The 26,736-nt window shown below is 54.8% G+C and overlaps 1 protein-coding gene across 1 annotated transcript in view; it reads left to right on the top strand.

Annotated features, from left to right (window-relative positions):
• The window catches only part of SH3PXD2A (SH3 and PX domains 2A), a 248,907-nt gene that overhangs the window by 181,494 nt on the left and 40,677 nt on the right, over positions 1-26,736 (top strand). The window contains exon 8 of the mRNA XM_060034134.1: positions 1,826-1,957. Within this exon, the coding sequence (XP_059890117.1) occupies positions 1,826-1,957 (132 nt within the window). The remainder of the gene's footprint in view (positions 1-1,825; positions 1,958-26,736) is intronic.

Here is a 26,736-nt window from a genome sequence, read left to right on the forward strand (position 1 = left end):
AGGATCATCGTGCTAGGAGAATGGGATGTCTGGAAACAAATCAGAGACAGTTCTGTAATGGAAAGAGAGATGGGCTTGAACCTAAAACACTGAGTGAATTTGGTTCTCTCCATAGCAACTGTGTGAGCCGGGGCAAGCCTCTTGTCTTCTCTGGGTCTCTGAGGTGTCTTTTGTGAAGTGGGAAGGTAACAAGGTTGTTGTGGGGACAAAATGGGACAGTGTATGAGCCTGGCACAGAACATTTGCCAAGTTAGACTCAGGCATGTGGGGAAGGTAGCTACGGGCTGAAGCACCAAGGGGGGACCCTCTCAGCCATTTCTATAGCCAGGCTGGTGGTGTGAAGCCCCCAGCCTTTCAGGAGACTGGTAGATGTACAGGGTGATAGACACAGAGTCTAAGAAGTCTGCTAGGAATTCCTCTATGCCGGGGAGATGGAGAGGGGGGTCTGGGAAGGCTTCCTGTAGGAGGTGACCAGTGGGTCTGTGGTTCATGGATCCTTTCAGCTCCTAGCCGGCCATGTGTTATCTTAGGTGCTGTGTCCCCACTGCACTCTAGTGATGGTGATAGTGAGGCGCAGAGAGCTTTCAGCAGCACATTCAATGCCGCACAGCCAGTGAGCCGAGATGGGCACCCAATCTGTCTACCTTCCAGCCTGGCGTTTGCTTAATAAATGTTGCACTGATTCAGTGGCTAAAGAGGACAGAGAAGCTGCTCGCTCCCTGCCCTCTTCCTGCTTAGCCCCACCTTTTGACCCCTCAAGCTCCTGAAACTGCCAGGAGAGGGCAGCTGGTGGCTTCCGGGAGCCTGACCACAAGCCCCAGCAGAGCTTAAAGGCAGAGGGAGGCTGAGTCGGTCTCCATGTGGCCGGAAGGCGGCAGCCAGGCCGGACGATGCCCCATCGGGAAGCGGGCCTGGGGGCACGGGCCTGAGGCTGGTCCCCGGGGGACCAGGCCCGTGGGCTCAGTGGCCGCACCTTGGTAAGCCCGAGGGGCAGGAGTGGAGCCGAACTTGAGGAAAAGTTGGCGGGGGGCGAGCTGGGCTCTCCAGCGCTGGCGCTAGGACTTTCTTCTTGGGTTTCAAGTAAACAGTCTCGGCCCTCCTCCCCCTCCCCTGCCTCCACCCCCGGCTCCTCATTCGATGGGTCTCATGTGTTTCTATTTAAGGGCTGCGAGTAAACCCCAGTGATTGGCGGCCTCAAACCCTCTTGACTTCTCGCCTGGGCCCAGCCTGCCGTGGAGCCGTCCTCTCCCGCTCTCTCCCTCTCCCGCCCAAGGGGAGGACTGCTGACTCTCTTTCTCTGGGTTTACAGGGGTTGGGGAGAGGCCCGAGCCCTCCTCCTCGCCTGGCCTTTCCTCTCGCCTCTGCTCCGGCCTCAGCCCCCATGGGCCACCCGCCCGCCCACCCGCCTGCGGCCCTCCCCTCGCACCCCTGCGGCCGAGGGGTCCGGAGAGACCACGTCCGCCCCAGGCCTCTCCTCCGACTCCCTCTCCCTCGTGCCGGGCTGTGATTAATTCATCGCGGCCGCAGGCTTTTTCCTCTGAGTCCCCTCGGCCTCTGTCTCGTCTCTGCCTCTCCCTCCGCGCCCCCCACCGCTGGCCCCCGGCTCCCCATGTCCCCCGGTCCCCGCGGCACAGCGGGCCGGTGTGGGGCCCTGCTATATGGCCTGTCCTTGGGGCCCGGCGAGCTGCGAGCCCTGGCTGCGGGCGGCCCCTCCGAGCGGCGCTGGCGACCGAGCAGCCTCCCCCGAGGCCGATGGACAGGGGGCGCCCCGGCCGCGGGGCCATGGCTGGCCGCTGGCTCACCGCATGCTTTCTGCCCTCGCCAGGTGCCGACACCCACGCCGAGCCCATGATCCTGGAACAGTACGTGGTGGTGTCCAACTATAAGAAGCAGGAGAACTCGGAGCTGAGCCTCCAGGCCGGGGAGGTGGTGGATGTCATCGAGAAGAACGAGAGCGGTGAGTGCCCAGCTGTCTGGCCGGCCACTCGGGCGAGGAGCCCGGCTGGTTTTTGTTCCCCTCCTCCTCCCCCACCTCTGCAGCTATACGTTATTTCCATCTGGCGGGGAGAGGGCCGAGGAGGCTGAAGTTTCCCCTGTTGGTTTGGGCTGCAGGCCAGCAGTTTGCCTGATGGTGGAAGAATGTCTCCACCACTCGGGGTAATTAACTGGCTTGTGTTAATGCAAGGCCAGGGTGGCAGCATGGGCACGACTGTCCAGCCCATGTTCAGGGTCCCTGTGCCCTCTGAGGCCCGGGGGAGGTTGCTCCCAGCTCAGGGGCATCCTACAGCAGCTTCCCCCTTGGGGCCATGTTCCAAATTGGGGACAAGGCCGGGGTGGGAGGACCCGGCTGGTTGGTGGGGAAGGCAGGCCATGATGTCACTGTAGGGGTCCCGGGTCCTCAGGCGGCTTGTCTGAGGAAAGGTCAGGCCTGTGGAGGTTGGCTAGTGTCTGGGCGGTGAGCTGACTGCCCCCTGCTGAGCTGAAGGCCGCCAGGCCCTGGGAAGAGGGCCCAGACAGGGGGATGAAATCAGGTCCTGGGGCCAGGGAGGGTCCTGCAGCAGCCGCCCTGTCATTGGGAACTGAGGCTTTGTCTTGGCTGTCCAGGGGCCTGCCAGTTCCAAGGTTCTCACCGTGTAGGCCTCAGTGCCCTTGGCAGCAGGGGTCTCTCGGGTGGAGAGAGGAGGGCCTGAGTCCGTCGGTCTGAGGTGCAGGCGTGTGTGACCCCTGCAGAGCCAGGGATGAACTCTGGCCCAGGATATCCATCATCAGTTTGCTTATGACCTGCTGGCGCTTGAACTGGTTCCTGGGGTGTTCTGTTTTGGTTTCGGTTTGCTGTGGGGGAAGGCCCCCGTGCATGCGGGCGCGTTGGAGCCTCTCTGAGCTGTTTGGAGGACACTCCCAGAGGGGAGGGGCCTGTTCTTCTTTTCCTGTTCCACTCTATTCCCCTCCAGTATTTTAAGCTCTGACAGGAAGACAGATCAAAGGCTGTCTGGGCCCATTCTATAGATAGAATAACTGAGGCACAGAAAAATTGAGGGGAAGTGAGTCACCTGAAGTCAAAAACAGAACAGAACAGTTCTTGGGCCCCTGATTCCTATGCCTGTGGGCAGCAAGTAGCTGTAGAGATACTGAGGAAATCCCAGTGGGCCTCCTGGGGGAGGTGAGATTAGGTTCCTGTTGCAGGAGTCTCAAGAGCTGTGCTCTCTGAGAACAGGGCCGTGATGCCAACAAAGACCTGACTTACGGCCCTCTTGGGTCTGGAGTCTTCAAAGCTTGTTCCCCTCAGAGGTGGCAGGCTCTGCCCTTGTGCCTGGTTGGCGGTGGCTGTCACGAGCATAAAGGCCTGGGCCCCTCACCCCAGGTGCCCACACTGGTCTCCTTCCTGCACCGCTTGGCTTTCAGCCTTTGTCACAGTACCAGCCCCACCTCCCCGCCCCCACTCAAGCTGCGTTGTCAGAGGGGCCTGGCCCTAGGAACCCTAAGCACCTCAAGACCCAGAGGAAGGGCTCTCTAATGGCGGGATTGGAGACACCCACTGAGGAGAGAGAGAGATGTTTGTTTTGGGGCTTGCTCCAAAGGAAGGCGTGTCGGCTTTTCCATATAAGGTCAGGGCTGCTCAAAAGTAGACGTCTGGCTTAGGGACCCTCTGCCTTGTGTCACCAGCACAGCTGTATAGCCCTAAAGCAGCAGGAGGAGTGAGCCCCCATGTCTCTGGGTATCAGCCACTGGCCAGGATGGCTGAAGAGGAGACCCCACACAAAAGGCAGTCAGCTGTTATCAGACTCCCTGCTTCCCTTTGCCTCCCACCCCACATCCAGGACCCTGCCTAGGAGTGGAGGAGGGAGAGCCTTGACGAAGTGGGGCTTTTGTGGCAGGCTGCAAAGTATTAGGCACCTCCTTCTCCTGAGGAGTCCCCGATGGCTGTTTGAGGGGGCTCGGGTAGCCTGAATCCCCAGAGAAGCCCGGTCTGGTACACTGATCCTCTGAGGGAGCTGCCGTCTCTAGAAGCAGGATTCTGCCCACTACCATGTACCGGCTGGGTGACTTCAAGCCCCTTGCTCCCTCTGGGCCTCAACTCTCCCTTCTGTAAAATGGAGACAGTCTTGTGGCTGCTTGGAAACAGAGCCTGGAGTAGATGACCTCCCCAAGCCCCCTCCCAGATCTGGGCTCCGAGGCTGGGAGACTCCTTAGGGCCCTGGGTGTTGGGTAGACAGAACCCTGAATGTGGCCTTCCCAATTCTCTGGGCTTTGTGTCTCTCCCCTTGATGGAAACAGCTGCTCAGCAGCAGATATGTACACGGGGACCTTGGAGTGCTGTGTCCATGGTGCAAACCCACACCGTCTGTTGCTGTCAGAAACAAGGAGGCCTCCTAGAGTGTACAACCAGCGTAACCAGAGAAACTAAGTGGGTGGAGGGGAGCAAGGAAGAGGGCCAACTGCAGATCCTTGGGAGGGTGGTTTCCCAGTTCAAGGAAGCTGGATGGCTGACGGCAGGGGGAGGGGAGGTGTGTTGGGCATCCTGCAAGCTGGCTTTGGAAGGAGTGTGAGTGAGGCTTTTGAACTCTGGAACAAAGACCCAATTGTAATGCCTTTGACCTTAGGACTTGGTGGGTGTGTTGAGGCATTTCCACTTAAATTGTTGGGGCAGTAGCCCCAGTTAGCACCACCCTGCCCCCTGGGGCCTTGCCTTGCCTGCTGGGAGCCAGGACTCTGCCTGTGTCCCCTTCTCGCTTGGCTGAAAGCCCCTCGCGTAGAATGTTCAAAGAGGGACCCAGCCATCTCTGGTTCTGCTTGCTCATCAGAGCCCTCTGGCAGGGACCACAGCCCCTGAGGGATTTGGAAGTGTGCTTGTGCCAATGCTCTGTAATCTCATTGGTCTAAAGAGAGATGTGTCTGATGAAAGGCAATTCAGCATCGTAAACAGTAAACACCAGGTCTAGGCCATGCACTTCACATGCATCATCTTACTGGCATCATGGAATGACCCCTTGTGGTAGAAAGCACTCTAATCATTTTGTGGCTGAAGTAACAGGCTAAGAGGTTAAGTCATTTCCCTAAAGTCCCAACAGCTGAGATCTCTCCCTTATACAGAGGAAGTGTGGGGAGGGGTGAGAATGGGCTGATCCTGGGAGGGATCATCACTGAGCTGGTGATGCTGTGGGTCAGGGACAGACATGGGCTACCTGAGGGTGGTGTATACCCAACACCAAGGACAAGCCTATTCTAGGGAATGTAAATGGGTAGAAGTCAAAGACATCCACAGTGTTGGGACCTGAGTGGCTTCAGGGAAAGCATTTTTGATCAAACAGTGGGCCTGGGGCCCAGCCAGAAAAGGACTCTTTTCCTTCATTGATCAAGGACAAATCTAGCAGAAAGATTAGCAACTTTGTTAGCTTTGCCGACCATTTTTGTCTTGTCCTTGAAAACCCCTCCACCCTGACATAAGCAACAATGCCTGAGAGAGCACCCTTGTAGGACATTCTTACACCTCAAAGACCACATTGGCTTTACCTTCCAGGAGGCAAAATCTGGTCTAACTTCTGGCAGAATGGTGCTGGCAGGGTCCTAGTTGCTCTGATTTCTGTGTTAAGCAAAGCTGCTTCCAACTTTCCAGGATGGTTTCCTTCTCTCAGGGTTAGGAGCCAGGGGAGGATGTGGGGATATGAGTCAGCAGATGCTCATTCTTTTGCTGCTCCAGCTTTCCTTCTCTGAGTCTGTGTGTCTTTCCTGGCACTAGTGTGATAACCCTGGGAGATCTTATACTTCCTTGGAGGCACATAGCTATTCGACTAAGGTAAAAGCATTGTGTTGGCAAGAAGTTTTGAGCTCCTGGTCCACCCAGGTGAGAAATTGTACCAGTGAGAAAACTAAGCCTTGGGGAGTCTGAGAATCTTCAGTCCCCTCCAAAGTCAGTGCTTTAGTCCCAATTGAGTTGTGAGCAGAGGACAGATGCCCACTTAGACTTGCTCAAGAATCTACTGAAAGGATTCGGGAAAATCTCACCAGAATCCCAAGGGTGGGAAGTACATCCCAGCTGCACAAGGACTGGGAACCAGAAAGCTGGCACGAGACAAAGCAGCTACTCTTCTTGGGTACCATGTGGATTTAAAGTCCAGCTGTCATCTTCTCCTAACTGCAGACCAACCTTCCTTGTCTTGCTGTTCACTTGTAACAGTGGCCTGTTCACCTGCTGTTGGTTTATTGAGATAACTGCCACCAGCTGACAATGGTCTCTGGTTCTCTGAGTTCAAAATTTGAAGTTTGAATCTGATTAGTTTCTGGCCAGCCAATGGATGGGCAGACCTTAGATCAGGTGTCCAACCCTGGGCCAATCAGCTGTGTCCGGGGGAAGGGTCATGGGGTATAAACATGGCTATCTTGCCAAGCTATTCAGCAGTGGCTGCTGGAGCACAGGTTTTAAGGAGAGGAGGTAATGGGGGGTAAACAACCTCAGAACATGTGGGCTGCATCTACTTTACTTATTTAGCAGCTGTGCGTAGTAAAGAGAACAAAGAATCAGGAGTCTATTAGGTTTAAGATCTAATGCTACCCTAACTGTGTGATATAAGCAGGGATCCATTTCCTCATGAGTCTAAGAGAACAGTGATGCTTCCTACATGGGCTTTGTTTTTTCCTTCAATGAAATGTAACTATTCATTATTTGAGGAATATCTTTATCAAGAAGACAGACTAATAAGCTTTCCCCTCAGACTTGTGTGTCATAATGATTATTTTGTGTTGTCAAAGACGATGCATTCTTCAGCCATGTATTTTGTGAGTTGGAATCTTTTTAACACTGAAGATGTATCTATTCTGTTACTTAGGTATTTCTTCATGAACGTTGTTATAACTGGTCCTACACGGACTTTTTGTAAGTGAGAAATACACTGTATATACTCATCGTTTATTCATTCTTTCATTTATTTCTCAAGTCTTGAATACCTCTGTTGTCCCAGGCTCTATGCCGATTGGGTGCATACCCATACGATTCCTGCCTTTATGGAGTTTAAACTTAATTAATGTGAGCATGCTGGGTACTTAGTGGGTGGACTGTACTGTGAGACTGGGATAGCTCTGCAGATTTTCTGCTGTCTTAAATGGACTTCTCCTATATATCTTCTGTGTCTTTTACTTAGATTCTGTGCTTACTAAGGAACCTGCTGATTGGTCATTCAGATTGCCAATCTGCTCTTGAAAAGACATGTCCCAATAAAGTGAGGATAGGCTCTTTCTAGAAGGGCAGGTTTGTTGCAGTCTGCATTACAGATAAGTGACCTAACTCTCTTAACTCTGTAACAGCTTTTTAAGTGTTTGGTTCCAGTGAGCCAGCCCCATTTAGATGTGGTGACTGGTCCCCACGAGGTCCTGTCCCAACTGACAGAAAGCCTTGATCTGACACCGTTCTCTCTCTAAGTACAGCACATGTATGGTCCTGCTGTGTCAGGCTAATCAGCAATTCCAAAGTCCGTTCTGGTCCAAGACTGTCTCTGGTGTGCGGTTGTTGCCCACTTCATGAAGCTGCCTGGAAGGGAAGGGGCCATCGAGTATAAATCTACGGAAGTGAGCGTCCAAATCCAGCCTTGGGCCCCTCAGCCCAGCTTTAGTCGCCTGGGCTGGAGATGGTTTTGAGAGTGAGATTGCCCGACAGCCTAGCAATTAAAGATATGGGTTCAACGTAGGTAAGCCTGGTTTTCATATTGATTTGGCACTTACTAGTGGTGACTCTGGGAAGTTACTTGAATCCTCTAAGCATCAGTTTCCTTACCTGCAAAAAGGAGATAACTGTACCCACCGCTGTAGGGTTAGTATCAACATATGGTGCTTCAAGAGGAATTCAATGCTCAGTTTGTGATAGTTGCTAGTAAGACCGCTGGACTGGGGCAGCTCTACCACAAACTGACTTTGGAACTCACCTCTGGTTAGATGCCCTCTTGTGTCCTCAGTTTCCCCATTTCATGGTGTCTGAAGATTCTCTCAGCCCTGATGGTTTAGTGAGGTGGGTAGGGCATGGAGGGAGCTTACTACAGGGTAATGACAGCAGGACACCATGCTGGGGACCAGAGTCGCCCCCCTGGAGCCTTTGCTTGGCAGCTCTCCTTGGCCCAGCCCGTGACAGGGAGAAGAGTTGGAGTCCGATTCCCCTTGGTGACCCAGGAGTAGACCTCATGGGATCAGGAGCTCCATGCAAGGCCGGGAAGAGGAGAGGCCCACCTGTGATACCCTCATGCTGGCTGTCACTCAGTGGCTCTGTTGCATGGCACAAAACTGAAGTGCTGGGGGCAAGGGGACTAGCATAGTCGGGAAAGGCTGCCTGGAGGAGTTGGAGACATTGAGCTCGGCCTTGAGAGAGGGGGATTAGATAGGAGAGAGGGGAAGGAGTTCCAGTTCCATGTGAGTGGAGTGCCAGGTGGAAGGCTGGGCCCACTGAGGCCCTAAGACAGGAAGGCAGGTGTGTGGTTGGTTGCCTCAGGAGGTGTGTCCTGGTGAAGAAAGCGGGAGTTGGGCAGCAGTGGATGGAGAGGAAGAATGGGGCCATGGAAAATAGGTGAGCAGGAGAGGGATCTGAGAATAGTAGTATTTGAAGCAAGTGATCCTGACTGTGGGGAGGAAGATGTCAGGGGAAGATGTATCCGGGACTGGCAATAGCTCTTCCCTTGAGCTAGATCTGCACGGACAGTTGTCAGGAAGATATCCAAGGGCTTGTCAGCACTGAGTGCTGCCAGCCACCTGCCTGGAGCCAGCTGCCAGGCGGCTGGGTGGGGCAGCGGGTCCCCAGGCGCTCCCTCTGTCTCACCTCCACCTGTTCAGGTGGGGCGAGTGGAGTGGCCGGTCACACTGACCTCACATTGGCTGTATGGACCTATCGTGTCCCACGGCCCTTCCTTGAATAGACATTTCTGCACAAAAGGTGTGGTTCCATGGTGACCTTGGAAATCCATCCAGCTGAAGTACCACAGTGACACCAGCTCATCCCAGCCTCAGCCCTGGAGCGATACGTGGCTGCCTCCCCTTTTTTGGGGGAGGGGGGCAAGCAAGATTGCACTGAGTCCTTTCACAAGCATCTCAAATGCTGCTTTTCTGGGTTTGAACACCAGGGGACCAGTTGAACCACACACTCCCCAGAGCCCAGCAAGGCCAGTCTTCAGGTGATCAGTCATCACTAAGTCCATATTACTTGACTAAGTGCCAGGCTGGTGCCCAGAGGTGACAGAAGCCAACAAAGTCCTACACTTATGGGGCTCACATGTGGTAGAGAAACAGCCATATGTAAACAAGGAAGATAAGTCTAGATTTTGAAAAGTGCAATGCAGGAGATAAACGGGCACATGACAGAGATTAAGCAGAGGAAGGAGGTGATAGAGTGTGGCCGGGAAAGGCCTCTCTGAAGAGGCGCCAGTGGAGCCGAGAATGCTTGGAGCTTGGTGAATAGAGGAAGAACCAGGGGCTAGTTACTCTGGGGGAGAGGTGGTACGGACAGAGAAGTAGGAGAGGCCACATGGTACCGGGCCAGGGCGTGCTGTTCTAGGGGTAATGACCACCGCACACCAGGTGGGAGTCTTATAGTGTAGCGAACTGGTGACTCCACTCCCCTCCCCAGACATATCCTGGACCAGGTGCCCCGGGAATGGGCAACACCGGAGACCGTCCACCTGCCGCCAGCACACACACACACACACACACACACACACACGCTTTGTCCCCAGGAGAGTGACAGACCTGCTGAAGTGCAGGGAAAGTATCTGTCCGCACATTTCCTGCACTCTTACATAACAGATTTCACCCTGGGACTGTAGCACTTTCTGGGTTATAATTTGTCAGGACCAAGGAGACTTTGGGTTGAAAAATTGCTACCCCTTGTTCTTTCCCCAGATCATCCCGCAGCTGTGTGATATTACACCCCTCAGCAGCTGGGTTTTCAGTAATTGCTCTGCTGGATATGGGGTTTGCCCCGGGTGACAGTCCTCATCTCTATCAGCATCTTTTCAGATTCCGTAACCTCATCCTCTGGGTTCCCGGGGGCTGACCTGGACTCCCTGGCCTCGTTGTGGGGGAACAGCCAGGGTGACTCAGTCGTGAAGCCTGGTGTTCACTGGGGTCTCCATCCTGGGAGCTGAGCTGTTGAATCCCAAGAAGTGGAGGGAAGCTTCTGGCTCATGTAACGCCGAACTTCATTTCTATCTATGTTTGGAATATGCTGTATGGAATTATTGCGGGGGGGGGGGCGGGTTGTTATTTCATTTACTTGTCTCAGCCCCAGCTCTACATTCCCTTCTAAGTCAGGGACCTCTCAGCCGCATGCTAAAATGCATCTGCCTGTGTAAGCTTTCATTGGACTGGATTGTGGGGAAGTGGCCCAGGCACCATGGGAGGTGATGGAAAGCCAGACTCAGAGAAGGAGTTAGCCAGCGACTGGCCACAAAGTGAGTGAACCATGAGTGGGTTTCTGAGCCTGGTGTGCTGTGATAGCAGAGCCCTCTCTCCTGTTGTATCTGGCCCATTGGCATTGCCACTGGCCACCCTGGGATCACTGTGTCCCAGAACCTTGTGTTTTAAGGGATGTTCTAAGCCCAGTGGCCTGAAGCCTGCGTGTCTGTTCTCTGGACACTCGTGCTCGGGGGATTATTGGGGAGATCGAAGCCACTGGGGGAGTAAGTGGCTGCTTATGCCAGCTAGTAGGGGATTTGGGACATTTTTCAAGGTGACCTGTTTCTGAATCAGAATAGCTTGTTTTACAAGATATAAAACCATGTGGTTTATACAACATCTTGGTAAGAGGAACGGCAGATCTTGGCATTCTCTCCTTTCCAGGCAGAAATTGAAACCCAGAGTGGTTAAGTGACCTGCCCAGAGGTTGCACAGCTGGGAGGTGGGGCATGGGCTTCCACACTATTTATCCAGTGCTGTTTGTACAGTGTTTGGAAATCTGTAATGCAATCAGTGTTTGCATTTCTCTTCCTTGTGGATTTTACTTCTTTGAAAAGCCAAACCCCAGAGCGCTCTGCTGTGTGAATTCTCCAGGCCACAGAGAGCAGGAGAGCAGAGGTCAGTCCCGCTGAAGCCCCAGCTGGGGTAGGAGCAAGGCCAAGGGGTAGGGCAGACGGAATATGAAAGGGAAGGGGAGCTCGCTAGCTCAGTTTCCTGCAGAAGAGTTGTGACTGTTCCAGTGTATGGCTCAGCCAGGTCCACGGGGCAGGGCTGGACTGGATGGGTGGATGGGTCCAGGGCACTTGGGATCTCACCAGAGATCCGCTCACCAGGACTGAGGGTGTGAGAGCAGAGCCTGGGCTGTGCCTGGGTCCTGCCTGTCAGGACGCCTTCCCCTTTGTCCAAATAAATAAGGCCTGTCCTGGCCCCGCCCCAAACCCCACAGGACCCAATGAAGAGCTCCATTGAAGTAATCGCCCCTATCTTCCCATTGCTGGAGGTGACGATATTCTAGGGCTCTCTCTTACCTGCAGGGTAAAGGCCCAGATGCAGCGAGTCCATCACATTCACAGCGCACCTACCATGCGCAAGGCAGAGAGCACAGTGCTGCTGGGGCCAGATGGTATTACTGAGGGGGCGGGAGGGCGGGACTAGAAGGCACAGTCGGCTCCCGGTGCCTTGGGCTTTCATGAATACTGTCAAGTTCAGAGATGGGGCGGTGGCTGGGTTGGGTGGTCAGGGAAGTCTTCTGGAGAAAGTAGGCCTTGAACAAGGATCTGAAGTGCTCCAAGCTAAGTGAATGACACGTGCAAAGGTGTGGCGTGGCACAGATGAGGGGGATCCAGCCGGGTGCCGGGGCTGCCCGAGAGGAGACGTTCCCTTAGCGATAAACAGGCCGGAGGGGTGCCTTGAGCGCCTCAAACGTCAGGGGCAGGAGACAAGCTGCAGGAGACATTTCGGACCATCTGCCCGAACCGCCCTTTGATAGAGGAGGAATGGAGGCCTGAAGTCACTTGCCCAGTGTCCCACAGAGTTTGTGGCAGGCCTGCCACATGGCTGGGGACCATTGGTGCAGAGGTGCCGTCTCCGAGGCATGCTGGTATCTCCTTTGAGGCCGCGCTGCCCGCCCAGGGCGGGGTGCACCCCATCTCTCCTGACTGATTGAGGCCCAGCCTGTCCCCCAGGTGAAGGGAGGAGGTGAACTGGCTCTTCAGCTCCCCACCTTGGGCCGCTCAGCTGCTGCTACAGCTGGAGCCTGGACGCAGAGAGCAGAGGCAGCCCCAAGTGAGAGCCGCTCCCTGTGTGTCCTCCCCAGCCCCCTGCGCTCAAACAGGCTTATTTTTCAGACAAGGTGCCTTCCCCCACAGTGAGGTCATTTTCAGACACCCCAACTTGAATGCAGACTCCCCCTTTCAGCAACGCCACTTCTTGGGGCTTAAGTGGGGCTATCCCACTGGCTAGCTGTCCCCCCAGCAGTCCAAAGCACTGCCTTCCCCGCCTCTTACATTCCTCCCTCCCCCCGAGGCAGGCGGTGGGGTCACTGTGGAGGTTGGCCAGGCCTCCAGGCCTGGTGTTTCTGGACACTCTGTCTTTTCTCGTTTGTTTTCTGTACTTCTCACGGGTGCCCTCACAGAGCCCCAGCCTCCTCTCCGCTCAGTGTGCTCTCCGTCGTTAGACTGAGGCAGAATTCTGAGCTGCTGCCATCAGCATGCACCCGCAGCAAGGCCTGGGATCTCGGCCCCGCCCAGGGCCTGCAGTGTCGGCTGTAGGCTTCTTCGCAGCCTGGCCAAGCGACCGCCTTGTGCCCTGGGGGGCTCTCTGCCAGTTCCAGCCACCTACTTCTTGCTTAGGGCATCGGGTCAATGGATTGCCACTTGGCACCGTGCTCGGGGTGTCATCTGAATGGGCAGAGTGGCCGTGTGCCCTCGTGGGAGGAATGACAAGCTTTGCATGAGAGGATCTCGGTCAATCTAGGCTCCAAGCTCAGCCACCCACTAACCAGTGGTGGCTTGATCTCAGACAGGTCTCTTTACCTCCTGAGCATCAGCTTCCCTCACCTGTAGAAGGGAGGTGTGATTAGGAGTGAAGACAGTGGCCACGGCTGCTTTCCAGATACCAGGCTCTGCCATTCCCCTGACCATCATGCTTTTATCAAGCCAGGCAAGAAGCAGACCTTTCATCTCCATAGTTCCAGAACCCCTAAGATCCCCTCTAACCCCTGAGGCTCCAAGAAAAAGCCAGTTTCAGCTTAGAGGGAGCAGACAAGGGGGAATCTGACCATGCTGACGACTTTCAGCCAGCTCTCCGAGCAGCCAAATGGGTCACTGGCTACAAACATCCCTAGGTTTGTAATGATCACAGGGCCTGTGGGCTCCTGGACACCTTTGGAATGGGCTTTGTGAGGCCAGATGCTCCGCAGATTAAATTTCCAGGGAGAGAACAGCTGAGAAATAGTCTTGAGCTTTGCTAAGCCCCTTCTGTGCTATGACAGCAAAAGGGGTGTGTGTGTGTGTGTGTGTGCGTGCGTGTGTGTGTGCGTGCGTGCGTGTGTGTGTGCGTGTGCGTGTGTGTGCGCGCGCGCACGCTCGCGCCGCTCCACTAATAGAAGGGAGGGCATAGGCAAAAGAGGGCGATTGTCCAATCCTGAGCCTCCCTCTCTCCTTCCATTTGCATCAGCCAATGGGACAGCTGGTGCTGCTGTGTTTTCCAGGATGGTGCTGGTAACAGAAGGAATATGATTAGTGTTGTGGAATTTTATGGTAGGGGTTGGGGGTGGCTTTTGTTTCCCTCCTTTTAAAATAAAGTGATGTTTTGAAGAGTTGCCCTGGAGAACTGCTGAAAGCAGATAGGCTGACAGATGTTTTTTGGCCATGTCAGACGAGGACAAGATTATTCAAGTGAGCGAGGGGTGTCTCTCCCCATCAGCCGTGCTGTGGGGTTCCAGGGCTGTTCTGCCAGAAAGCGAGCAAGGGGCCGTAATCACAAACAGGCCAGGATCAGTTACAACCAGAAGTATTACTTTGGACTCTTGGCTTTGATGGGGAAGAATGCAGTTTTCCTTGCCCCTCCTCCCCCGTCCTTCTCAAGTTAAACAAGGTCTGTGAAAGCAATCACTCTGGGACTTAAAGAAAGGCCAAAATTCAAGCCAGCGCAGGGTCCCGAAAGGCCCAGCATAGGAGAGTTCCACCAACATCCACTCATTTGGGGGCAGGGGTTTGCCCGGCCCGTTTGCTGTTCCTCCTTGAAGTGAACTGGAGAAGCCCATTTTCCCTGAGTCTTTTTTGCCTACCTGGGGCATCCTCACCTCCGTCTTGCCCGCCAACCAAGCGTCTTGACCCTTCTGCATATTTCAACTGGCATTTTCTGCACGTCTGCCACGTACTTAGCACAGCGGGCTGGGGATATAATGAAAATGGCTTAGCATATTGGAGCAGACCCCCGCCAGCCCGTGAAGATAACAAAATAATGGGACTCTCACCCCTCCTAGCCCCAACCCAGCCCTGGGAGGCCTGCTTCTTATCCCCTTCCCCTTGCCTCGACCAGCACCCCCTCAGCAAGCATCAGATCAACTCCTTCACACTTGGGTGTATATAATACTGCTCCTGGAGTATTGACACTGGGAGGGGCGTGCCGCCCCCGGCCTTGGTAATGGGAGCAAAACCAGAGGTGGAGAATGCCTGGACCCCCTCGCCAACAGAGCCAGATTGTAACCGACTGTCCTTTGGAGGACAGAGAGGAAGCTGACCTCTGCACAGGGGGATGGAGCGCCCAGGGCTCCTGCCGCAGTGCCCCCCTGATGAGTGCTCCACCCCATTCTTCTGCTTCCACGCCAGCCCTGTGTCCCAGTCCTCACTGCACAGCTGACACAAACTCGCCTCCTTGGACCTAGAAGGCCTCCTTCGAAAGCCTCCGCTTTTGCCAGAGCGTCTTGTTGGCGCTGATGTGACAGCTGGGAGGAGGATTCTAGCCTGCCCTCCATACCCTGATCTCTTAGCCCCCTTGGGGCTGTCCCCCCACCTCAGGGGCCTAGATGGTATCAGAGCCAGGTTTGGTAGGAACTCTGATCCAGAGACCAGGACAGAGAGAGGGGATGGAGACATCCACATCCTAGGCTAAGGGGCAGGCCAGAGAGAGGGGATGGAGACATCCACATCCTAGGCTAAGGGGCAGGCCAGAGAGAGGGGATGGAGACATCCACATCCTAGGCTAAGGGGCAGGCCAGCATCGGGGAACAGGAGCTGATGGCGATACTGCTCACTTCCTGGGAAGTGAAGTTAGAGCCTGCCATCGCTGAGGGCTGGGACTCGGCTGCGGTGTGTTGGGCCTGTCACTGCAAAGGCATATTTAAAGGGGGGAGCTCTTCAAGGCCCACCTCGATCCCCAGACATCTGTTATCTTATTCCACCCAGGCCTCCCCACCTTAGAACCACTTCTAGAATAGAGTCTCTCCTCCAGGGGCCCTGAGGTGTGGGATGACCCCATGGAGGCCAGGAGATAGGGTTCTGGAGGGCAGGCTAGGTCAGTGACTTCCCAGCTTCCTACCCTCTCTCTCTGCCATCAGGTACCAGGATTTTCCTGCTGACCCTGGTGTGGTGTTGATCACAGGCTAGCTCTCATTCAGAGGGGAGAAAACCAAACCATGCGATTAAGTGAGTGTGTAGTCAGGGGCTAGAAGTGAGGCACTCATTCATTCCCCAACTTTTATCTCCTGCTATGCGCCAGACATCAAGGCACAGGGATGAGCAAGGACGGCTTGATCCCCGTGTCATGGAGCCTTCAGTCTCATGGGGAATGAGGGGACTGCGATTGCTGGTGTGCCAGAAGGTGGGATGATGACTCTGCAGACCCTTCCCCTTTGAGTGTTGGGGGCAGGGTCACCACAGATTAACAGGGCAGAAGTGGAAGGAGCTCCTTGATAGGTGTCCATGGGTGTCAGTCACTCCTGCCTGACCAATCACTGTAACTGTGGTGAGACTAGAATGAGACACCTGGCCACAGGCAGTCTCTGGGGCAGCTGGACCAGGGGTATGACCTTTTCTCCTTGGATTGGGGTAGGAGCTGTATTAGACCACATCTTAGGAACTAAGAAGACAAGATGTTGCCCAGAGGCAGGAGAAGCTCAGGGAGAGAACCTTCCTAAATCATACAAACCCAGCTGGCCTCCAGGATGGTCATCCCAGGCCCAGGGTATTCCGGCCTCAACTTAACCCATTTGCTGCTTTCTGGATACCACTGATAGCAGAAACCCTGGGAAAGGCAAGAAAGGGATTGTTGAAGCCCCTCCTATATATCACACGGTGAGCCAGACACCTCTGTGCTGTAATCACCGCCCCTGCCCCTGTAAAGCACAGGTAGCATGACTTCCATTTTATGGGAAGTTGGGAAGTTGAGGCCCAGAGAGTTAAGGTAGTTTGCCAGCTTCTTCCCCGCACACTCTGCTGCCTCTTGGTGAATCCTCTGTGGTTCCCTAGGGCAGAAGCACCACGGTGGGAGAAGCTGTTTCTTCTGTGTAGCTTTTTCCCCACCCACCCTCTGGGGCTTGGAGGCAGCAGGGCTCTGGGGCTGCTCTTTCCGGAGGTCCCTCCATGAGTTGCACCCACCATGGAGGCGGGCTTCGTGTTTCCTGTATGAGACACCATGGCTCCAAGAGTCCCAGTGGAGGTCTGCAGCTGGCCCATGAGGCTGCTTTGAGTGGGCTTGGGGAGGCGCCGCTAGCGCATAGAATCCCTCAGCATTCTTCCAGAAGCCTCACCCAGGGCATGGGCTTGTCCCTGGCGCTTGGCCTGTGGGACCTCCCTGAGCTTTGCTTTTCCATTCCTGTGAGGGGAGAGGCCCAAATGAAAATGGCCCAGTCAGGTGGGTGAGCAGACTGTGAGAGCTCACGGGTGGCAGTATTAGCTTACCGGGTGATGTTGGGCAAGTTTGGCAACAAGCAACAGAAATCTCCCGGGCTCGGGTTCCTGTGGGCAAATCCCTCCAGGTGAGCTGAGGGTGCTGCGAATCAGAGGTACCTCCCCAATTTAGGGGACCGGAGGAGGGAACACTGCCCAGGGGCTGAAGAGCTCTGCTGGTCTCTAGCCAGGCAGAAGGCCCCGGGGCCAGAGGAATGGGAGCTGTAGAGCAGATGCCCAGCGCTCACCCCAGGGGCTGGACTCAGAGATAACTGAGGCCAAGGGAAGCAGGAGGGACTGTGGTGTGGATGGAGAAGCCAGGCGAGGTGGAGGAAGCCTTGTGCCCATCTGTCATTGCATTTCGTGTTCAACAACTGCTCACTGAGTCTTCTTTGTCAAACACTGAGCCAGGCAGGAGCTCAACAGGATGCCAAGATGAGCAAGACTTGGCCTTTGTCCTCAAAGAGCCCTTGGTCTAGCTGGGGTGACAGCCAACCCAAACCTAAGGTCAGGGTGTCAGGGGAACGTAAGGGCACGAGAGCAGAAGGGCAGCTCATGGGGAGACACAGGAACTTCGCAAACGTAATGGTTTTGAAAGATGAGGCCCCGGCACGGTGATGGATCAGAAAGGCCAACATATTTGGGGCTTCTGAGCTCTGCTGGGTGTGCACAAAAAAGCAAGACAGAGGGCGTGTTTGTTTGTTTGTTTTTTAAAGAAAACACTAGTACAGGTGCTACTCAGACTGTTTAATTGCATGCCTGTTGCTTTATAATGCCTGAGGTTTGGGAAACACAGTTACAGGACCCCAGGCGGGACACTCCCGGGTACCATTCTTCTCCCACAGTCTCCTAGGGTGACACCAGTGGCTCCCAAATCCCAACTGGGAAAGAAGCCTGGAAAAGCATCAGCATTCACAGTGGCTCCTCCCCACACCACGTGGAAGAATCCACGTTGTCAGAGAGCTGTTGACGTCAGGCGGTGCAGGTTTTTGCAAGACCTCTATTTAAAATTCCCCAGAAATTAAAGAAGGAGGGTCTGGAGGGAGGGATGCCCTAGACAAATTGCGGAGTGGGTTTGTCTCGTTTATGGACATGGTCTTTAAAGTTGAAATTGCCCCTGTTTTATTTTTGCGCCAATTGAAGAGGGGCTGAACTCAGCTAGAAGGGAGGGGACTGTTGTCAGTCTAAGGCTTTTAGTTGAAACCACCTCAATTTTGGGACCAAGAAGCCTCCATTTTTAGCAAAGAGAGAAAAGGGGAAAAGTATACAGACTCATCCATGTGTACTTCTTAGGCACTGGAGTAAACTCGTTAAAAGGATAAGGGTAACCCCTTATATTTCAAATGACTGGTAACAGCTACGGAGGGTTCCCTCAGCTCTTTTCTCCAGACTGGATATACTCATATAAGACACCAGAAACGTTGCAAGGTGGCCCCCATTCTTTTCTTTTTGATTTCTCAGCACAACCCTGGTAAGTATATGCTCCTTAATATCCTCATCTCACTAGCGAGGATACTTCATCCTCTTTTGTCAGCCATTTTGAATGACCAAGTAGTGTTCTAGCTAAAAACGTCACCCATGCAACACCGCGGTACACAGGGTGCTTTTAGACAGTACAGAGAGGCAGTATTTAATATTGCCGCAACACACGGTGAAAAAGAACTTTGTCCTGTCCTGTTTCAGTTCTCTTCCAAGCCTGATTTATCTCCGCCTGATGGTCGACTCTCCCTGACTGCTCTCTCATAAATCTGCCTCTGTAACAAAAAGGAAGCAGGCTACAGACGTAGCCTCTTCGGTCACAGCACAGCTCGAATTTACTCTGTTGCTTTGTTCTCCATAATTTTATGGTTGGGGCTGGTGGTCCTAATTGTTTATTCATGATGGCAATCTGAAGTTTCCTAAACAAATTATTTTCTTGAAGTTAAAAAACAAAGGGAGATTGCTTTAAACATATATTTACTATGTGAACCACAGTATAGTAGTTCAAGGATATGGCAAAAGTCATCCATGGTGTGGAAATATCTGAGGTTTCAGAAATGCTGATCCAAAGACACTCTCCCGGCGGAGCCCTCGGGTGAGATCTTGTGCCAGAAAACTCTGTCAGCCAGGGTGCCCCTGCCTCGCCCTGCTCTGTGGGCTCGGAGAGGGTGAGGGAGAGGCTACCTAGAGACGGGGGCAGAAATCACCTGTTAGCCCCTTCCTGGGGGAGCATGGCAAGAGGGGGAAAGGCCATGCCCATGACTCTCCCGAGAACTGGGTCTGCTTTGTGGACACTAACAGAATGGAGGCGAAGCAGATGAGGGGCTGGTTTCCCGGCTCACTGGTCAGATAGAAATTCAGGGAACTTAACAGAAAGAGCAGGCGGCGTTGGTCCCTTTCTGCGAAGGTGGCAACAGCTGGAGTCGTTTTTAAGCCGAGCCGCGTGGCTGCTGTACTGGGAGCCAGACGCGGGTGCCCGTCCTGGCACCGCTCCTTTATAGCCAGCACCTGGGTGAGTCACCCAGTCCGGGTGCTTCCTAACAGCCTAAGATTTCGCGGGCTTATAGTCTACCCCCCAAACTCCAGGAACTGTCTCATCCTTGCTGCCAAGTAGGGTGACCCATGCGACCCAAATGCCTGAGACACTCCCAGTTGGCACCTAGGATTTTGGCATAATTATGAATAACGCCCCCATAGACGCCAAAAAGTTTAGACGGTGAAGTATAACACCGCTGTCCTGAGCCATGTCCTTTTGTCTCTCTGTTTACACCTTTTCTCTTGACGGATTTGACCTGTCATTACCATCTGTTCAGATCTTTCTTTTTTTTTTTTTTTGGCTTCTGATCTTGGCACAGCCTTTACTAAATGAGATGGTGCGGCCAACACAGCTTCCGGCCTTGTACTGCGTCTGATTAAAACATCCAACGGCACAGGTTCCCAGTGGGTGCAACCAGCGAGTTGTCACACCCTCTTTGGATGTGACCTCTGTGGTCGGCCATCAGCTGCGAATCTATCGCTGCAGCCCTGCAGCCCCCAGCAGGATCCTGAGAGCCCCAAGGTCCAGGTGGCTCAGCTGGGACACATCCCAGACCCGCCGGGCCAGCAGTTCATGTCTAACCAGAATCCCACATGGTCTGGCCCCCTTCCTTCCTGTTGTCTCTACTCAGAGCTGCCTTGGTCATGCTCAGAACCGCATTCCAGGCTCTCCAGCCACCCCACAGGGAACCCAGGTTTCCCTTCACCAGGACCCATATTGAGGTCACCTCTACTCTGGAATCTACCTTCTGCTTTGAAAGTTGGGGCTGTGGCCCATTCTGCATCCTCTGGCCTCGCTCCCGCCTCCGCGTCTTTCAGGGTTGCTCGCGGTGGCCTGGCAGGCTCTCGGTCAAGTGCTCTCTGGCCTTTTCTCACACCCGCTAATGCGAGCTCGCGGAGGGCAGCTGTCCGTGCCGCGTCCATCTCCGCCTTGCGGCCGTTTGCCCGCCACCCTCCCGGTCAGCGCCCTCCAGTGTGAGCCCCTGACTCCGGAGGGGAAATGCCGAGCTTCGGACAGGTGCCCCGCAGGCCCCCTTCCCCATAGAGCCACGCAGTCTACGCCCGCACTCAGTCTCTGCCAGCTTCCCTCTTTCTTACTCTCCCTCTTGCCTGGAACATCAGGGGAAACACCCTTTTGTTGCCCTGAACATTTTTTCAGGAATCCACATGGGAGACTTTAACCTTCCTGTCGTGATTCTGAGAAGTCCACACCTCCCTTCTCTGTTTTCCTCGCTGCCGCCCCTCCCTCCATCTGAATGCCTCACTCACCCTGCAGAGCCACATCTCGCCCACCGTTTGCATCCTTTACAATCATGGCAGAAAATACCTTCTTGCAATCCTACCCTCCTGAGCCACCTTCTGTTCTCGGTAGGTGGAGGACAGTGACATTGAAGGTGATTGCCCCTCTCACCGTCATCTGGAAGAATCCCCACCGTGGAGCATGGTGAACATTATGGTTAGGGCTGCATGTACTCCCATCACCTGCCCATCCTGCTCCTCCCACCAGATTGCCGTCTCCCCTCCCTCCTTTCCTCCAGATTTAATCTGAGGTTCAGTTCAGGTCTCCTCTCTTCTAAGAGTTCTTCCCTGACTACTCAGTTTCATCTCTGATGTCTGCAGTTTCCTCAAATGTTGCATCAACAGTCACTGTGTCTATGGCATGAGGCTGCCTGGGTTGCCCTGTCCCTGCCCCCAACCTGTGCCAAGCACAGAACCAGATCTTCAGTAGAGACCTTCTAAGGTCAAGGCCAAGTAACAGTGACACCAAGAGGCTTTCTCTCCTAGAAACTCCAGACACCTAAGACCACCTGCCTCCCTGCCCAGCCCTGACACCAGTCATTGAGAGGCACTGAGGTCTTGGTTCCTTCTTTAAAATTCGCTGTGGTTTGCACTTAAACTTTAGTGATAGCTCTTTGGTGCGCCTTGCCAGGAACCAGGCACTATTCAGAGCCCTTTTCATAGATTTACTCATCCACCAATACAGTGAGATGTAGGCATACTGTAGGTCCATTCTACAGTTGAAGAAATTGAGGCGATTGCTCAAAATCATGCGGCTCTAGTAAGCAGCAGAGCTGGGATTTAAACCCAGGCAACCTCACCCTAGAGCCCTTGCTTAAAGACGTGATTCTCCTCTACCCATCGTTTTCGCATGTCCCCCCTCTCTGCCTTCTGCTGGGTGCCTTGCTCATGACCTTGGCCTGCCCAGACCCAGCGCTGGACTCCTGGGCTCGTCCAGTGCGGTGGGCAGGCTGGAGCAGGGTTGGGGGAGGAGTGGCAGCGGCCCAGTTCTTGCTGTCTTCTTGCCACAGATCTACAGAACCTTCCAAACTGTGACGTAACAGCCTGTGCTAATGGTCTTGGAATTCAGGCCTCAGGCACCATGGGAAGGTTCTGGGGCCCTGGTGGCCTGAGAGCCCCATCTGGGGGAAGGGGAGGCTGTGGGCAGCAGAGAGGAGGGTAGGAGCCAGAGGTGGGACCAGAGGAATGGGTCAGGCAGGAAGGCAGGGGCTGTGGAGGTACTTTGGGAGGGACTAGGGGAGCCTCTCCGAGGAGGCGGGTGACTAGGAGGGACTGTCATCCGCTCCTGTTTGCTTTGGACTGTAGAGGCCACGTGCTGTGAGCTGGAGTGTGTCTTGGCAAGAGGCCGCAGTGACAGAGCCTTCTGACCAGGGGAGGCCTGGCCCAGGGTGGCCTCCTTTCATTGTTCTTAAAGGCACAGCATGCCGTGGACAGCCTGCATTTCCCACATCTCTGGCCGCTCTCAGGTAGAAGCCTCAGATCTGCCCCAAGGTTATGGGAGGGGGATCAGGGCAGAAGCCGTCCCTTAAGGCTCAGCCTTGTGCCAGGTGTAGTGTGGCCAGGTGGGCAGGGCTGGTGACATGTGCCTAGCCAGGCCCCCTTCAGCCCCCTTCGTCCTCAGCATCTCCCCTACGTCCACCATTCAGTGCCCCCAAATTCTTCCTCCCCTCTTCCAAACCACTCCAAGGAAAGGACACGAGAATGCCCGGACATTTCACTCTCACAGAGGGGCCAAAGCCTGAGCCAAGCATACGTGGAGAATGGGGGCAGGTATTCGAGGCCTGGGACTGTGCCTCTGCTCCTGGCTCCTTCACCCCTTGCCCACCTGCACACGGAAGCCCTCGCATAGGCCTGGGCAGACAGTAGCACTGCACACACAGATACTCTGGGTTAGACCATGTGAAGGACCAGGCGGGGAAGAAAAGGCAGGCTTGGAGGTTACCTCAAGGCTGCTGTGTTCCAAACTCCGCCCAGTCTGTCTCATCCTGCCTGATATCCTCTGGGTGGGCGCCCAGGGCTAGTGGGAGGCAGCCCAGCCTTCTCGCTGGCCCCGGCGCCAGTGCACAGGTTGTGTCTGCGCCCATCTTGGGTGCCGTGCAGGGGGAGACAGAGGAGGAGAGCCTGCGTCCTGACTGGGCTGTTCTCTGCAGCGTCCCGATGCCTAGAACAGGGCTTGGCGTGTGCCAGGTGCTCCGTAAAGGTTGGTTGTTGAGTACACCATGTGTCTTCAATACACCAGCCCAAGTGCACCACGGGATGCCAGGCAACCCTATGGGCAGCTCATACTATTTTTTAATTAATTGATTAATTAATTCATTAATTACTTTGGCTGTGTTGGGTCTTCGTTTCTGTGCGAGGGCTTTCTCTAGTTGCGGCGAGCGGGGGCCACTCTTCATCGTGGTGCGCGGGCCTCTCACTGTCGTGGGCTTTCTTGTTGCGGAGCACAGGCTCCAGACGTGCAGGCTCAGTAGTTGTGGCTCACGGGCTTAGTTGCTCCGTGGCACGTGGGATCTTCCCGGACCAGGGCTCGAACCCGTGTCCCCTGAATCGGCAGGCAGATTCTCAACCACTGCGCCACCAGGCAAGCCCCCGGCTCATACTCTTGTGATAAGGAGGTCAGCCCTGTTCCCGGTCACCAGTGAGTACGTGGTGAAGCCAGGATCCAAACTGAGGTCTGTCTTGGAAGAGGGGCTAAGAGGTACCTGCGGGCTGAATCCTGGGGTGAGCAGGCTGGGGAGACCTCATGGAGGACCTCGAAAGACTGGGGGAGTTTCAGAGGGAGAGGGAGGAGTGGGGTCCCCCTCCCCCACCAGCTGTCTTGTTCTACTCGGAGCCGTGACCTCAGAGGACTTTATTCACATCCTGATCGCATGCAGCTGGCCTCCTCTGGCCCTAATGAGCTCATTATCCATTCTCATTAAGGAGGCCATTGTGGCCTGGTCACCCTGGGGACAGCAGTGGCCTGGGAGTGCCCATCACTTCCTGCCACCCTTGGCCAGGCTCAGCCCCCTTCTAGAGAGGCTAAGGCCCCCAGTCCCTCTCCCAGGTCCTCCCATCCCCTCCATCTGTCTGTCTCCATTTCTGACTCCCTCCGCGCGCGCGCGTGTGTGTGTGTGTGTGTGTGTCTGTGTGTCTGTCTGTGTGTGTTGTGTGTGTGTGTGTTGTGTGTGTGTGTGTGTCCGTGCCTCACTCTCTTTCTAGCTCCACCCTTTCCACCCCAGTTAGAGTCCATTTGAAAGGGCTTTGCAATTGGCCCAGCAGCTAAGGACTACGCTCAGCCTGGACAGAGGGAAAAGCCCACCTTCTGGCCCAGAGCTTTTGCCTGCTGTGGCTGAGGGGCTCCCTGCCCCACCTGGCGTGGGGAGTCCTCCAGCACTGCCCTGAGCTGGAGGTGCTGGCCAGGCCACCCGATGCTGCCTTCTCCCACCCTCGGCCCCTGAGCCACTGTGAGGTGGGTTTTAGTGCGTCCCGCTGAGCCGGTCGGATGCTGTGACAGGTGAACTTGCTGTTCTTTCTGGGCCTTTGCCTCCTGGAGAGGGCTGGGCCCTGGCCTATAGGCCAGCCTCGCTGAATGCTGTTCTTCTCTGGCACTGTGGACACACGGTCCTCCCAGGAGAGGCCAGCGTGAGGCGGCTCTGGGGCTCTTGGCCAGTTCAGCTCCCAGACGCCGTCCCGGGCCCAGGGGCTTAGCCTGGGGCCGCCTGAAGGACGCCTCCTCCTGTACGTCCAGCATCTGAGTGCTCCTAGACATCAGCTTGCAGTTTCCCATTCAAAAGAATGGACGTGGTAGCCCTCTCTTGCCCCCTCTGGGGGGCATCTCAGCATAAGGCACTCCAGCTGGGAAGACCTACCTGAGCAGTGGCCTGGCTGGCGCTGGTAGAGCATGGCTGCCGGGCTGGGGTGCCGGGGCGTGTAAGGGGCCTCCCAGCTAGCCCAGGCCCCTTGGGGGCTCCCCACCAACTCCTGTTCCACTAAGTCCTCTGCCCCCACAACAAAAAAGAGCCTGCTCCCCTCTTGCCTGGGAACCAGGGTTGACTTCTTGGGAAAAGGCCAAGTCTGGCAGCCTGTCGGGGAACAACTGCCCCCAGCTGGGCACAGGTGTGGCCACTTCGTCAGTCCAAAGCTCGGTCCTTTAGTAAAACCTTGCTGAATTTCCTTTCCCAAGAACGGAGGCTAGGAGGACAGAAGAGGAAGGGTGGCAGAGGCCAGCTTGGAGTTTGGATCCATCTTCCGAGGACATGAGACATTGTGAGACGTTGTGGCTCAGGCCGGTCCCTGGGCATCCACGAATGCCGGCCACCTTACCTCCCACGTCCTGTGGCTTTAATCCTTCGTTCAGTGAAGCTCATGGCTTCCATTTAATGGGTGCCTGCTGGTGTGCCAGACCCCACGTGCTGTTCTTTATCTCGTCCTCACGCTAGCCTGCGTGGTAGTCTTACCATTTTACAGATGGCGAAACCAAGGCTCAGAAAGGTTAAGTCACTTTCTTGAGGCCACAGAGCATGGAAGTGGCAAAGATGGGATTCAGAGTCAGATCTTTGGCTCCAGCACTTAGGCTCTGTGCCTCAGTTTCCTCATCTGCTGTTCGGCTTGCTGCAAGCTCAGCTCTGCCCTAAAGACAAAATAGACGAGATACTTAGAGTCCCAACAAGACTTATTCTCAGAGTGTACAAGCTGCTGTGAATTGTGGGGGTGATGCTTTGGATGCTATTGGGACTTGGGGGTCAGTCAGGGAGGGCTTCCTAAAGGAGAAAGGAGGCTGCAGGACCTCTGTGCTGGGGAGCTGTGTGAGTTGAAGGACCGGAGCCAGGCCGAGGGGGCCCTGAGACATGTAGGGCAAGGAGGGACATCTCCCCCTGGCCCCATTTCTCACTGTGTTTGCTATCATGCATTGCATCAGCTGAGAAAAGAGCAAGCCATATTGCAAAAGATAGCGCCTTCCGTTCTTCTGAAACCCCAGAAGACAGCCCCCAAATTCCATAGATATCAGTAAACACACACACACGTCAGTTCACCAAGCTGTATTGAGTACCTCCTGACACACTCCTTGGGCACACACACCACCTGGCCACCCATGGGTGCTGACTCTGTGAGTCTAGAATACCAAATACCCACCACCACCCTGATCAGAGCTCAGGGTTTTCAGCTCCGACTCTGTGCTAGGCCCCAAGCTAAGCTCCTTCTGTCTCATCTGTTCATTTCAACAACCTTGGGCGGTGGGCTCCATTTATTACTCCCACATCAGAGACGGGAGACTGAGCTCATAAAGGTTTAGCAATTTTCCCCAGATCACACAGCTAGGAAGTTGCATGCCAGGACCTGAATTTGAGTCTTTCTGACCCTAGATTCCTAATTATTACCCTCTTCCTCCAGAGGATCCTCACCTGTAGACATAGACTCTCAAACCTGCGACTGGACTCGTGGTGTACGTACAGAAAGCAAACCCTCAGCGATGTGGACATGCCCACTCACAGGTGGCACATATATAAAGCACAAGGATTCAGGGACACTCGTTCTCAGGGAGTCACCCCTGAGCTCTCGCGTGCCACAGATGTGCACCTACTCCACTTCTTTGGTGGTTAAGAATATGGGTCGTGAAGCTGGACTGCTTGGTTTTGAGTCCAGCTCTGCGTCTTCCTAATTGTGATCTATTCTGCCTCAGTTTCCACATCTGTCAAGTGGGGATGATGACGATAGTAAAATGTAAGGTTCTTGAAGATGACATCAGGTAATGTGTGTCACGTTAGCTCCTGACGGAGTGCTCTTCTCAGCGTCTGACTGTAATCATATCATGTGATGCACGTACAGACACACCTCTGTTCCAGGTGCACAGGCAGCCATCCACGCGTGTGTGTGTGGACAGAACCTACCTCCCACTATGTGCTCTGCAGGCATGAGGACACGGTGTGTGCTGGACGGGAGCCTGGGAGCCCCGAGGGCTGGCTGACGCCTGAGTCCTCTTGGCCAGCTAGGCTGCCCCCACGGTGGTTCAGGCTCTAATTGCTCCTTGGTGGAGCAGCGGTGACCTTGGTCAGGGGCCCCAGTTGCAGCATTTGACGTCTGAGCTGCTGGCATCTGGGAGAGGCCTGTCAGCAGCTGTGGGTGG

The sequence above is a fragment of the Delphinus delphis genome, chromosome 16 (assembly GCF_949987515.2).
Source record: "Delphinus delphis chromosome 16, mDelDel1.2, whole genome shotgun sequence".
NCBI classification, from domain to species: Eukaryota; Metazoa; Chordata; class Mammalia; order Artiodactyla; family Delphinidae; genus Delphinus; species Delphinus delphis.